The following is a 14,998-nucleotide window of genomic DNA, read 5'->3' as shown; positions in this document are numbered from 1 at the left end:
AGACTGGGTGCTTAATGTACAAACTAGTGATTTATTGTATACTTTGGTTTCCCATAGATAAAGGGAAGATCTTCCTTTGAGGAGTGCTTGAGGTCTGTAAAAGAAAAATCAGCATAAATTCTAAGTACCAGGTAATGACTTGAATTCCAAGGGGAAGGAAGGATGGCCTATGTCTGGCAGTGACAGAGGGATTTAGCAGCTACCACAGTGCTGCAGTCATCCTAAGCTTTCCACCCTCTGCTCCTAGTGCACGCTGCTCCCAGAGCAGAGGGGGCAACACGAGTGCTGTACCCACTGCAGGACTGTCAGAGCTCACAACCTGGAGCAGCAAACGCCAAGACTGATTCTAGGTTTCCTTATAAACCAGGGTGGCTAAAAACTCTCTGAGGTGTAGACAGCTGAAGTGTTCAATGCTTCAGTCATTACATTAAATCTATTTAATCTGAAGCCAGGCACAGGTATACTGACCGCATGGTTTCTTGAGGCACGTGCCCTGCTACCACCTGCATACCAGGGGCTCTGGGTTTCTGAAAAGTGTGTTTCAAAACCGTGTTTCTGAAACACAGCTGAAGGATGAGTAGGATTTCCTGATTGACAAATCAGCTTTTGCAACAGATGCCCTTGTCCTGATTATTTCAGTTGAGCTGTGACAAGCGAGTCGTAGCATGACAAGCTGTAAGTTACTTTTTCTGTCAAATTCTTTTTCAAATGTCTTAAATTAGCTCTCATGTTTTCTTTCAGTGCCAATGATTTGAGCCAGGAGGATATGAAATGAGAAGGCTATTTTGCAAGGACAGCTGCCCTGAGCCAGAAATTCTTATTGTTTGCTGAAACATCAGAGCAGTTTCCTCCAGAAAACAGAGCACACCAAATGCTTTCATTTGAGCATTGCTAGCTGTTCCTGAGCTTGAGACAAAACCTTTGTCTCCCTGCTTTTGATTTTCTTGATTAAGTCACATAAAAGTAACAAAAAGCACAATCTTACATTGTGTGGGGTTTTGAGAATGATGAGGCTTAAATTCTCCGGTTCTAAATATCATGCTCCTCTTTGACCTTTTTGCTGCTGTCTTTTACAAAATTCAGGGTAAAAAAGATTTGCTGTTTGTAACATTATATATGGCAAGAAGCTGAGCATATTATTGATGCTTGGTAGCTAGTAATAATCTAGTTCACTTTACGGATTCAGGTCATTGGTTACAACACTATGCCTGGAAGAACTTAATAAGCACTGAATTTATCTACTTAATGATAACTAAGACTGATCCTGGGCCCCAAGAAAAATATAGCATCTGCTTTTGAAGAAGAACAGGGGTTGTACCACATAAAAATATATCTTTCCTTTTCCACCCTTCAGTATGTAGTACAGCACAGTGGGATATGCTGGTTGGGGTCTATAGGCCGTGTTCACAGAAGTTGTACACTTAAACAATTCCACCTCACAAGAAGTATGCACCATAGAGTTAAGGTGAAACAATATGATATACCTTACTGTGTACCATTGTTATTCTTTTTTTAACAGCTGTATTACCAACTGGGTTGTTACAGTTTAAACTCAAGCATGTATTACTTTGAAATATGATGCTGAGCTGGATCCTGAGTAAATTTAGATTAGCATATTTGCACTGAATCATCTAATTCACTTCTCATCTAAAGGAGTGTAAATTAGAACAACAGCAGGGAATGGTTCTGCTAGGCTAAAGAGAGTTACTTGGCCATGGTGTCTTGGGGTCCCTTTGGTGTTGAAAGTATTTAAATAATTTGTTTGCATAAGGTAGCAGTTTGTTGTCTGCGAAGCACTGCATGCATTAAGTCCTTGTGTGAGCTACAGACTCCACCAGGCTTGATATTCAGACTCTGGTTTACCTTCAGGATACAGAAGCAGAAAAGCTTCTAGTGAACCTGATAATTTTTCAGACTACTTTACCCAGGTAGAAATACATGGCCCATAGCACCTCACACTGCCTGTTTCGGAGGGGACTCACTCTAACAGCTGAGATGGGGTTAAACTTTCCCAGGGCACTTTGCCACTCGCACTGGAGCCACAATGGGTTTATTGGCGGCTTTGATGTCTCATGAAAGACCTTAAATTGCTTCCAGATCCAGATGGGCTGTGGGAGCAGTGGGACAGTGTGCAAATTACATTGTATATAGGTTTAAAAACTCTGCCAGACCTGAGTGGTTTTGCAAAAAGCCACCTCAGATGTGCCTGCATCCACAGCACTGCATAAACTGCCCAAGGACAATTGCTAGTTAAATGTATGTGGTAAATGCTAGGCGAAACAGGTGTATTGATATTCTTTACACCACAGTAATAGCACGGTGTCTGTCTCACCTAGGGGCTGGGTACCTAAAAATACAATCTGGACTTCTGCCAGAAGTCCCAACACAGCCCTAGAGCCACCTCAAAGGAATTGGGAATATTTGCACTTTGTTTGAACCACTGTGCAAATGAAGTCTAGCACAGATAGCAAGGCCTTTAAAAGGCAAGATAAGGCCAAAAGTACAAGTGAGGAGAGATTATTGTAGGTCCTGGTAACTCTCCTGTTCTCTTTTTATTTGTTTTGGGATTACCAAGTCTTAAAGGAAAGGGGTGCTGAGACAGGAATAGAGCAATAGCAAAATATAGAGATTCTCTGCTTCATCTCTGGCAGACTCATTGTCAGGTTCAGATATTCCCCAGTTTCAAGAAACACATATAAAAATAGAATTTATATATATAATATAATGTGTGTGTGTGTCTATATGTGTGTGTATATATAAATGTATATATACACATATGTATAATTTCTAAAAATTCGATACATAGTAAAACTCCAAATTATACCTGAGGGTAAAAAGAAAATAATTTTTTGATGTATTATTCCAGTATAATTCGAATTTACTAGAGTCAAATTATCAACTAGTTATCATCATTGGTATTTACATAAAAATGATGCAGAGARGAGTTCCAGATTAAAAAAGATCTTCAAAAAAGAATCCATCCTAATACGGATTTAAAAATATAGGTGGATAAGATTGTAGTTATTCTAAACAACAATGAAATGTGTACATCATATTCTTATCATTACGAATAATTTTCACAATAATGGATCAGAGTAATCTGTTTTGTCTGATTGATTCCAGTAATGATGCACGTGATAATTCTCCCACAGAGGAACTGTAATTTTAAGCCATCAAAGGCAGCTTCTTCCAACAGGACTTTCCTTTGATAGGCACATTCTCTCAACAGTGTTCACTGCCCATTTTACCCTCACAGTTAGGTCTCATAAAAATCCAGTCTTGACTCAGCAACCTGGGATTCAAACTGGTGCCTGTGCTGGCCCTGTAAGGATGGCTTAATTTTTATCTCTCTTGAAGCCAGCGCTGGCTCTTCACTTGACTCCTCAGGGACTTCCCATAGCTCTTCTTTTTCAGGCAGCTTTTTCTTCATGATCTTCTGTCATCAAAGCCAAGTTTCTTATCTTGCCTTAAATGAGGCCATACTTTGCCATGGTAAATTTTAGAAAGGTCTGCCTTTCCTTTTGAGGCTGGAGGAACAGCTTGTGAAAATAGCTCTGACCCAACYGTGGTTACACAGAGCATGGATAAACCACAGGAAAGTGGACCCAGCAGCCTCCTGCCAGGGAGGCAGAGCCGGCTTTTTGTGATGAAGTCCATGCTGGCGTTTCTTCTGGCAACACTGTGGGCATTCGAAGCTGTAAGCGGAGGACAGCACTTTCCTGACAAATGCAAACAGAAACCTTAAACAACCTTGTGGAGGTATTTTATGAAGCAATTAGTTTTTAGAGTGGATCTACTTTGCTCTGACTCTGTGCTGCTTTCCAAAGAAGAGCTGGTTTTACAGCAGGCTTGCAGCAAACTCAGTGTTGCTTGCACCTGCCTGTGGAAATATGCCCAGCAGTCACAAACTCTTCCGAGAGCTTAACAGATAGCAAAAATTTCTGGTATATATGTAGTGAAGAAACTGAAAGAGAAATGCTTCTGAGGTAAATCTACTTGAATAATAAAAAAGGCATAAGTGCTGTGAAAAACTGCACAAACACTTAAAGGCAAGGTGAACTAAGGCCCTCATGCAGACTTAAGAAAGGGTGTGCTGCGCTAGTTGATGCTTTCGTACACAGAGGTTGAAATTTCAACAGCCTGTGGGATGCACAGTTTGAGCATTAGCATGTGCTTGCGTGTGAGGGCTGGTGTGAGCGGTGTGGGAGACTCCCCTCTGATGCCTGGACACGGGAGGGGCAGAGCAGAGCTGGGGCGAGGGCACTTCTCCGAGACAATCAGTCAGGGGTGTCTCTTGCTAGGCAGTGAGCACCAAAGACACATGGTCACAACAGCTCTCCTGGAAGTCCAACCCTTCCTTAATTAATTGCTGTAATGGGCTGAAGCGAATCCCTTCTGGCACTGGTCGCAGCTGTACAGGTCACCTCAGCTGTCTGGGGACACTGGATGGATGACCAGAGAGTCACAGTCGTACCTCGCTGCTGTTTCACTCACTTTTCTCACAAATACAGGGAAAACCGAACACATGCATCAAACCCTCTSAGCAAATCTTCTTCATCTGAGCAATACAACTGCTGATTAAACCTTGCTTTTGTTGCACAGTTTGGACAGAAGAGGACCGGTTGTTTTGACCCCAGAAATAAAACTAAACCTTTGACTTCTTTCCAAGCCTCAGTGATTTGCACACTCAAAATCTGCGGACACAGGGTTGAGCTGCCTGTGACTGAGGCTGGCTCTGGCTCTGATGGCTGAGGAAATTGCCGGGTCGTGGGACAGAGCAGTGAGGGAGTCAACAAGCCGAGGCGCACAGGAGAGCTCAGGCTGCAGGCAGAGGTGGCTGTTGCTGATTGCCGAGACCGGCACAATCAGTGCCTTGAGGCTTCAGGAGGAAAACCACCGATGTGAAAAGGTACCAAATGCTAAAGAAAAGGTGGCATTGGGAGACAGCAGTACCATCAGGGATGGCGGTACTGAACTCAGCTCCTCACCACTTGACCAATGCCCACAAAGGCTCCTGGGACATCTGTCTAGATGTGTTGAGCATGCTCGTGCTCTGCCCAGCGGCTTGCTAGTCCTTGCAATCTTCTGTGTGTATTAACTGCAAAGCAACTGGTTTATGCTTTCAGGCTCAGTGCATTTTGCTTGCAGTTTGCACATAGTAAGAAGTGTCTGAGCAAAGTGAACCACCCAGGGCCACTGAGCATTTGAGAGTCTGCCTTGTGAAATGTGTTGTTACCCCCGGGGCTATTATTTGCCTGTAACAGGCAAAGAAATGGCAGGGAAGGAAAACTTCATTAATGGCTAGACAAACAACAAATGCTTACCACTCATGTCTCTAATATGAGTTCTTGCAAAAATTTGGGTAGGGCTCTGAAACTGGATAGCAAGTTGGCTCCTTCTGGCCGGACACGGACTCCTCTAGGCTGGGGTCGCATCTGGGATTTTGGGGGCTTGGCATCCTGTCAGCAGGGGAGGAGCCCAGCCTGTGGTGGGTTTTGCTGGCGTGGCTTGAAGTGATGACAGACTTCTAGGAGATGAGAATCTTTAGATCAAGCAGAAGTCCAATGGAGATGATGGGATTTTGCGGGGAGGCTGGGCTACTTGCCCCAAGCTATTGCRGTGTCATCCTGCACGTTCAGGAAAATAAAACACAAGCTTCCTTCTGGCCAGCCTCCAAGGACAATGGTATGGGCTGCAACATAGGCATGGTGGGGATGTATATARTATGGTGCCCAGCGCTGTGGGGATGAACCAGTACCGGGAAACTTGAGAATTTTTTTAACAACTTTCCCCATTGCAGTCCAACCGAGGCTTCTTTCTAAGATAGGTGGTTTTGTTGCTTGTTTTGATACTGGAATGGGTTTGGGAGTGAACAAGTAAGACCTAAAATGGTTCGGGGGGGGGGTGAACTCGGCAAATACCGTCTTTCCTGCGAAAAAAAAGAGACTGTGAGGTGTACGAGAAGCTGCTGCTGCGGTCAGTGCAGGATCTGTGAAGAGCATGATGAGCTCCCTCAACGAACCCATGCAAGGCATCCACAGGGAGTTTGGAAATTCTCTGCAGGGTGAGACAGATGCAACCCCCCCTCCTTTTCGCCGCTTATTGCACTCATTCTGCCCACATTTTCCTTGCCAGCAGCCAGTGAATGGGCAGGAGGGAGGGGCAAAGCCTGTTTAAAAGCTTGGCGAGGGACTGGAGCTTCCGCAGGAGGCTCGGAAGGGACTGCACATGGCCACCACCATGGCACTGCCCGCCCTGGGGCTGGGCACCTGGCAGGTACCTCCATGGGGGCCCGCGCCAAACCACTGCTGGGAATTGCAGTAGATTTTTTTCAGCAAGTTCCTCTCTGGGGTGGGAAAATGCAGTGAATCTTCTATGGGGTGTTTCTTGTCTCTTAAAGACTTTGCTGCAGGACAGGTGTAAAAGACCTGTGAAACCTGAAATGAGCAGGTTGTGATAACAAGGTGATTTTCTTAGCTACGGAAGAAAATTACTTACTACAAAAGTAAAAACTTATGCCTAGCCTTTCTTTTTTCTTTTTTCTTTTTCTTTTAATGCCAGTTATTAATACCCTAGCATGCTGTGTAGGTGTCATCTTTGATGAGTGCACGTAGAAATGGGAATTTAAATGGGAATCAGTGGATTTGGAAATGGGAACTTACATTAACTTCTTAGAGATTGAAGCTAACTTATTTGTATGGCAGCAAATGAGTACATAGCGCTTTGCAGAAAAAATATTTTGGGCAATTCTTTACCTGCAAATATTATATTATTGACCTGAGGTAAGAGAGAAGATTTATGGATGTACTGAGTTATATATGTAAAAAGATTTTGGAAATGAGCTGAAAAATTTAAAAGGAGAGAAAGTGACTTTATTTAAATTAAAAAGAGAAAGAGAATTGCCCCCTGAACTTGAAACTGGAAACTAAATATGTTCAATTGACGCTGCCARATCTATGAATCGCTGTCCAGTCAGCATAAAAGCATCTTAAATTATTTGTGTTGTATTTCTTGATCAGTTGTGGCTAGTCATCACATAATGTATAAAAATGGGGCTGAATTTGTTTAACTCTTTCAGTTTTTGTTGGTCTGATGGCAGAAGACATGAAGAGGCCTAAATAGTAATGAAATAGAGTTTAAAAATGAAGTGTGTGTTGTATGGTGCCTCTTAGGGACAGACCGCCTGTCTCAGTTATACTACCACCTTGTGCTTGTCATATCAGTTGTATTAATGTTATAATTTATGAGATCTCTGAAGGAACCTGTTTGGACAGTAGGACTGAATAGAAGGAAATGTTTGGACACATGATCCCTGCCACCACAAAAATCTCTTATGCCAATGCAATGAAAAGATGCCCCAAAGCCTCTGAGATTACTTAATCAAAGCTATTTGATACTAAGGTTTCCAGTGCGATGTCATCCGCAACGCCCTGTGTTTCAAGCCCTGTGACAATGGGCCCTTTCTTTCCCTCGTCACTCTGATTTCAGGAATTTGAAGTTCTGTTCAATAAGCACAATGTTATAAAAAGTAAGGGATTATTTTTCTGACAAACATCTCACGTTACATATTTTTGTGTAATCATGGGGTATATTACCAGCTTTGTTTCTCCGCTAAGTCCTCCTCCATTCAAAAGCAATGCAGATCACTCATGGTTGTGTGGGTTTTGTTATTTTTTCCCAGGGAGCTCTCTCTCCTCTGCACAGAGCTTTCCCATGCTATGGCAGCATCCAGAGATAAGATACTCTATAATGTCTGGCATTTTTCAGGTGTGGTAGTTCACTAGCTTTCTCAGGACACCTAAGGAGCATTTTATACATCGGAAGGAGTGACATGGGGAAACAGGATGCAAAACAGCCTGTAAAACTTGAAACTGGCTACCTCTTAGAAAAAGTTGATGCAGTTTCTGCTTGATTGTTTCAAATTTAGGCAAGCCAACTAAGCTTGGACTTGGAGACTGGAAAGACTTGGAGAACTGAAATCATCAAAAAAAGATGATCAGCAGGGATGTAATTCAGTTAAATGTAGGAGGTGATCGTGGTTTCAAAGAATGTTGAAGTGTCATTTGATATTTTCCAGAACTGACATCCAGTCGTCAAACAACTTTTTAGCCTCTCCTGCCAAAAATGTGATTTACTTAGCGCCGCAGTGTGTGTTTTACCCAGGAGGTGGCACTGTCCGTAGCGTTTTGCTGTCCTTCCTCATGTTCGTGCCCAGGGCCACCAGGACTTCCAGAGATGATTCATTTGTGCATGTTGCCAGTGTCTCAAGCTAAAATTGCTTTTACTTTTGGGGCAAATTAGAGCGTATTTCAACATATCCTGGGGTCTGAATGTGAATCCCTATAATCCCTATAAAATAGTAGAAGCTGATCTGGCACCTCCTCAGTGATTGCCATATCTGGTTTTACTGTGCTCCAGAGAGCTCATTTTATTCCAGAAAAATAACTAAAGCAAGATCCTGATTATTGTTATCCATCTCATGATTTTGGGGTTTAAAGTCTCCAGGTCTGGAGGACAGCAAGCTTGTTTTTCTACAGTTTCCACTTGTCAGAAAGTTAGAAAAGTTTCTGACTTTTCTTCTTGTTTCAGTCTCTCCGAGGAGAAGCGCGAGATGCCGTGAAGTTTGCCATCAATGTGGGATACCGCCACTTTGATTGTGCCTATGTGTATCAGAATGAGYGTGAGATAGGGCAGGCGCTACGAGAAAAAATTGAGGAGGGGGTTGTGRCACGAGAAGACCTCTTCATTGTCAGTAAGGTATATCTCTAGATAAATTATGTCACGTGAGGGTCTGTTCTTAGGAGGAGAGTCAAAGGTCCCATCGCRCAATGGCCAGAGAATGAAGTTGCTCTGGGAATTAACCCCTTTCTGTTGGGCGTGTTTTGTGGAYGGGGGGAAGGAAGAGGTCAACTCTTGAAAAACATGCTCAATTTGTGGGGGATTTTTTTGTAGTCCATATCCATTGTCAGCGATGGAGACAGGAACTGAGGCTGTGCTCRCAGTTGCCTCTGAGATAGGAAGCATGGCTATTGTATTTGTGGTCACTCCTGCTGCGCTGCTGGGCTCAGCCCCTTAACTCCTGTGTGTTATGTTTTGTTTTGTTTTTTCCCCCAACAACAATGGTAGGAAAAATAAAGTAACTTCTATCTGCTGGAAACTGGCAGGTTGATTTTTACCAGTTTTGCCTCTTTTCTTCATTTTGTGTAATTGTTGTCCACATTGGTGGAATTTTAGAGTATTTCAGTCTCATTTTATTTAAACAATGGGCAGTGCCACAAATAAAATAAGGTGTGCAAAATGGAAACTTCCCCGAGAGGAGAAAATGTGCTATATTGTGACCTGCCCCTGTAGCTGTGCCATGAGTTTGCCCTGCCAAGGATGCTCTGTAGTCGTCAGTTTGGGAGAGCAGCTCATGGGCTCTGTTTTATCCCTGCAGCTGTGGTGCACATTTCATGAGAAAACCCTTGTGAAGGAGGCATGCCAGAAAACACTTGTGGCCCTCCAGCTGGATTATTTGGATCTCTACCTGATGCWCTGGCCCCTGGGATTCAAGGTACTGAGACTTTAATTCCTGTGAGCTCTGTGAGAGCTCTGCCACTTTCCCCTTTGGGACTAGACCYGCCTAATGAGGAGCATTGTTAAACCTCATTAAGGCATAATGACAAACCTCCATATGGAGAAAAGGAAAGACAGGTATGCTCATGCCTGTTTAAGATAGATGTTGTACTGCAAAAGCACCTTAATTTCTGGTACAGCATTTTCATGTCATGGATCAAATTACCATCCACATCACATTCCTCTTAGAATCTGAGATTTGGCTGTGATTTGCTTATTCAGGATCAAACAGTTGTGAATTACTCAGTTCCTATTTTTCTCTCCTCTCTCTACCCCCAGGTTAAATAAATCCTCATTTCACCATTGTGTCCACATCCCTAGGCTTCTTTCAACCTGACAGAAGCACATAAAAAATGTCTGCCCTTCCTCTGCCTGTAGGACAGGTTCTCAAGAAGCAGATTTGCTTAAAGATTACTATGCTCATACAGATTACTATTTTTGGCCACCTCTCTCCCCAGCACAAACTTAAGCCAGGATATCCAGTGTGACTCCAACACCACTTGCTTGTAGAATTTCTAAATGATTTCTTTAACTATATACAATTCAGCCTACCTTAAATACACTTTTCTTTCATGATGACAGGCAGGAGAGGAGTTCTTTCCTGCAGATGAAAATAGTATGATCATTCCCAGTGATACGGATTTTCTGGACACATGGGAGGTAAGTTCCCTGACAGTGAGAAGTTCTTGCTAGTTTGAAATAACAGTCAGAAAACTCTGAGCCTTCCACATCGGGAATGATTTTAAGAGACTTTCTGACATGAAGAATTCCAGTTTGCTGATTACTCTGGGCCCTTGGGCTCCTTCTTGTGATACTTGGCCAAAATTGAGATGCCTTCATGCCCACCGCCTACTAGGCCTGCCAGGTGTGCATAGCTGGAGGAAACCCTTGAGGCTCTGTGTACCCTGCAGTGGCTTGAGACCTGGCTCGAGCTGAGCAGTCCCCACAGCCAGCTCCKTCCCTGCGTACATTGTTGCTTCATTAATTGGTAGATTTAGCTGTAACAAGCTCAACTCCCTCTGTACCTGAGCTGTCCCTACCACAGCAATGCTCATGTACCTGAGAGTCCAAATTTTCTTCCCCCAGAAAGTACTGGGAGTGGCCAGAGTCCATTGCTGAAGCTGTGTGTGCAGTACTAACAGGCACAGGCGCAGGCCGTGTGCAAGTCAGGACTTGGGCGCAAGCTCAAGCTTCTGCTTGGCTGATGGTTCGGGCTTCCCTTCCCTTCCACCCACCGGTGGGCTCAGCCGGGCTAGGTGGGAGGAGGACCAGGGGTTCACCAGTGAGAAGGATCCATTGATGCTTCTCCCTTCTGCCAGATGAAGAATAAAGCACATTTTCATTGTTCATTTGAAGGAAAAAAGAGGACATTTCAGGCTGCTCTTCATGATAACAACTTGAAATAAAAATTATTTCCGTTTTGAAAGAGATGTATCTGCTCTAAAGGTTGTGTAATAGATTATTTTCTCCTGTGTTTCTTTTATGCAGGAGGTGCCAAATTAAGTAGGGCTGATCTAACTGTTGTTTGTTAGTGGGAAAGAACTATGGGTGGGGGGGAGAAGGGCAGCTCATGCTATACTGCTATTGCCTGATGGTACATCTCCCTTGGGAAATCAAGAAGTGTAGACGATCAGGTATTCTGTTCTAGTTCTTCCAAAATAGCTCCTTATTAAGCTATTCTGTTCCAAACTACAAGCTTTTTAATTAATGGATAATTGTTTTGTAGCCAGAGGAATTATTTTAAAAAAAACTTTTATTTTGGAGCAGAAGGTCTACTTGGGGATAATATTCTAAAGCAGTTGTACTGTACTGAAATAATCATAGTGGAATAATTATTAATCTTGAATATTGCTATTATTTATCTGTATTATAATAATGCTCAAGAGCCTAAGTCCTTGACCAGAGTCTCACAGTTCATTGTGCTGTACAAACAGCATATCAGAATAAGATCCCAGCCACAATGATTTTTACTATTGAAGTTTTTGTGCAGACATTTTTTCCAGATGAAGAAAAGATCTCAATTCAATAGCAAGTCTGATACTGTAGTATTTCTAGGCTATGGAAGAGCTGGTGGATGCAGGACTAGTAAAGGCCATTGGAATCTCCAACTTCAACCACAAACAGATAGATCGGCTCTTGAGCAAACCAGACTTAAAATACAAACCTGCAAATAATCAGGTAAACTGTTCTCAGACTCATTAATAGTGATGTAACACCTGTCTGTGGTATTGCATTTAATGGGACATCTCTGGCAGTGAAATAGCTTTTATGACAAGGCTGTGCTTTTTGATATCCCTGCAAGAGAATACCTGTATTKGGCTAAATTATAAAGCAATGGAAAACGCAGAATTTTCTATACTCTTACTGCATGGGAAGCCTGTGCCATTCATGAGTTGAAAGCCCAAAGCTTCACATTCTTTTGACAGCAGCASTGAACTGGTGCAGGGTGAGAGCCAAGTGCTGTAGCCGAGCCCTTTGCCCTCCCAGTGCCAGCCCCAGCGCTGGGCAAAATGAGGCTGCATGAAAAGACAGGATCAGAGCTTGGCTCTGAGCACCATTGGGTTGGGTGAATATGTAGGGCTGGATAGGATAGGGGAAGAAAGAGGACTGAAAAAGGGTTTACTTGGGTTGCAGAAATAGAGAAACAGGGGAAACGGGCTCTGGTTGCACAGCGACCTGAAAGGGGACTCGATGGGGCAGGGAAGGGAGGAAGCTCTGACGCGGGGTGAAGGTCTCTGAGCAAGGACACTGCTGTAGCTGCGGAAAGAGCTGCCTTCTCAGAGCTGATGTGGGGTCCATTATGTGGGGCTTGATAGGTCACCATAGTGATGCTGAACCTGGAAGTAGCTTCATGAAAATATCAACTGCTTCTGGAGAAACCTAATATTTGTGTCTGCAGATTGAGAGCCATCCGTATCTTCCCCAGGAAGAGCTGATTAATTTTTGCCACTCCAAAGGGATCTCTGTAACTGCATATTGCCCCCTTGGAGCTCCCAACTGGCCGTGGTAAGAATATTTTGTGAGCCTTCTTTCTTAGACATAAATAGGAGTCAATACTATAAACAGTCTTAGTACGTGGACAAGATCTGATAGAGCAAAACTTATGCAATTAGAAAAATACTTACTAATTTGTTAATGAAGGCAGGGAATGGAGCAGCGAGAAAACGGTGAATTAAAGTGTGTGAGATGATATTTTCCTATCACTTAAATAATATTCTTACACAACAGAGCTTGAGGGAGAAGACAGTAGTCTCCTTCAGTTGCTGAAGTCTGCTTTTTATTTTCACAGGTCCAAGCCTGAGGATGTTTCCCTTCTTGATGACCCCCAAATTAAGGAAATTGCACTCAAGTACAATAAAACCCCAGCTCAGGTAAACAGTAGACATAGTTTTTTCCACAGTGACATGTATTTTTCCCTCCTGTGCTAAAGTAATTATTTACAAAACCATTTTGGAAAGCTGTGTTCCAGTTATGCGTCCCTTCTCCAATGTAATGCTTTTAAAAAACTATTTCTGGTATTAGTTTTAATGGCTGACAGAAGATTGCTAGTCTTTAGGTCTTTAGCTTTTACCTGGTGGGGTTTAATTGGCAAATTAGCCACCTCTGCCTGCAGCATCCTGGCCAGCTCTGCATTTTTATTCAATATGTTCTCATGTTGTCATCTCAGCTCCAGACACAAYAATGATTAAACGAGCTTGTGCAATAAATAAGGGTCTACCAAAGTGCTTTTCCTMATATTTTCCTATGTGATTAATTTCTGTTTATCAGTAGAGTTACTTCCTGTGAAGCATGTAGGCAAGTATGATTTTTTTGGCTTTCAGAAAACAGGCAGAACTTCTCAGCTGTAAATCCCAATCTGTTCCTGCAGGTGCTTATCCGGTTCCAGATTCAAAGAAATGTGAGTGTAATCCCCAAATCTGTCACTCCACACCATATCGAAGAAAATTTTAAGGTAAGAGGGTACATTGCAAACTTCTTTTGGTGTTTAAACTCTTATGCAGAAAATCCATTCTGCCAGTGTAACAAAGCACCCCTTTCATACTTAGAGTTGGGAAAAAACTTGTGTCTGTCAGATATCACGTAGGTTACCTCTTGGTAAAGGCTAAAAGTTGCTTTAAAAATAAGGACTCAAGTGTCCTTCATTAGAACAGATCAAGTAAGAGATATTAACCTCTCCACCTCGTGATAAGAACATGACATAATTAGGCTATCACCAGCATTATAACTTTAAGCCTTTTTTCATTGTTCACCACAAACACGTGCATCCATTGCAACACTTCCTAGTGCCTCAGCAAATACAATGCTTTTCTACTTATGTTTTTGGTATTCTTTCTGTAAATGAACTTATACATATCTTTTTGCAAAGCAAAGTAAAACAGCTGTTTGGGATCTTTATTCAGGTGTTTGATTTTGAACTGGTTAAAGAAGAGATGGAAACAATCCTTAGTTTTAAGAAGCGATATCGAATCTGTGCATTAAGCCAGTGAGTATCTCCTCCTCCTCTCTTGATCCTGCAGCAGAACACACATTGGCTATCCCCTTAACAGACAGCATTTGATAGCCTCACTTTAAAATACAAAATAGGGTACCTTTWCCAATACCTGGTCACATTAGTAACTACTGGAGCTCAGCAATAGGGCTTACTAGAGCACTGTCTATCTTGCACAGGTTGTTGGTGTTGGGATTTTTGTATGTTGTGCGTTGAGACACCTTTTAATGGATGCATACCAAACTGCTCTTCCAAAGTCAAAACTGGCTGCAAACTCCAGTTTGGCTGCAATTTTTCTTTGTTTTGTTTTCTTTAGCTACTTTAYATGATATGGTCAGTGTAAAGAAATTCCATTTTAGGAATGAGTTGTAAATTTGTTTGAAGTGAAAAGTTGTGCCTGTGTATTTATGCCCACATTATTAGGGCAGTGTTTACATAATAGACTGGCTAGACCCAGATTTCCAAGGTCTGTGATTTATTCTGCTGTCCAGGTTACCCACTTCTATAAYAGAAAACTGCAAACTCATGAGTTCATGACAGTGGCTTATATTATAGAGAAGTCTGGTAACTTCAAGTAAGCAAAACATGCCTTATTCTTTGAGAACAAGCTCATGGGTATATCTGAGAGTTACAGAGTATTGACACAGAGTATTAACTTTCACTGCCATGGGTACACTAAGGAGATTCACTTCAGTGTTTTCATCAGTTTACAGTTTTGCAGAGCTTTTGTCAGGGGGAAAAAAGCTATTTCTTTTTAGTTTTAAGCCTATATTCTTAATGTATTTTAACCATACTCGCTTTTTTTAGATGCAAAAATCACAAGGACTATCCTTTTTCAGAAGACTAATACTGGCATTATCGTGAGATCCTTCAGGAATTAGAAAGACTGTATTT

The 14,998-nt window shown here is 42.4% G+C and overlaps 1 protein-coding gene across 1 annotated transcript; it reads left to right on the top strand.

Moving 5' to 3' along the window:
* The first annotated feature begins 8,595 nt into the window (after positions 1–8,595).
* On the top strand, positions 8,596–14,998 carry LOC112968321 (aldose reductase-like). The gene is made up of 9 exons (XM_026070458.1): positions 8,596–8,757; positions 9,437–9,553; positions 10,198–10,275; positions 11,671–11,793; positions 12,515–12,621; positions 12,905–12,986; positions 13,484–13,567; positions 14,016–14,098; positions 14,912–14,998. The coding sequence occupies exons 2-9, from the start codon at positions 9,530–9,532 to the stop codon at positions 14,949–14,951; spliced, it is 621 nt and encodes a 206-aa protein (XP_025926243.1). The 5' UTR covers positions 8,596–8,757; positions 9,437–9,529; the 3' UTR covers positions 14,952–14,998.

Source organism: Apteryx rowi, unplaced genomic scaffold (genome assembly GCF_003343035.1).
Source record: "Apteryx rowi isolate R43461 unplaced genomic scaffold, aptRow1 scaffold_31, whole genome shotgun sequence".
Lineage (NCBI taxonomy): Eukaryota > Metazoa > Chordata > Aves > Apterygiformes > Apterygidae > Apteryx > Apteryx rowi.
Note: the sequence above shows the minus strand (reverse complement) of the source record. Positions and strands in the feature narration are given on the sequence as shown.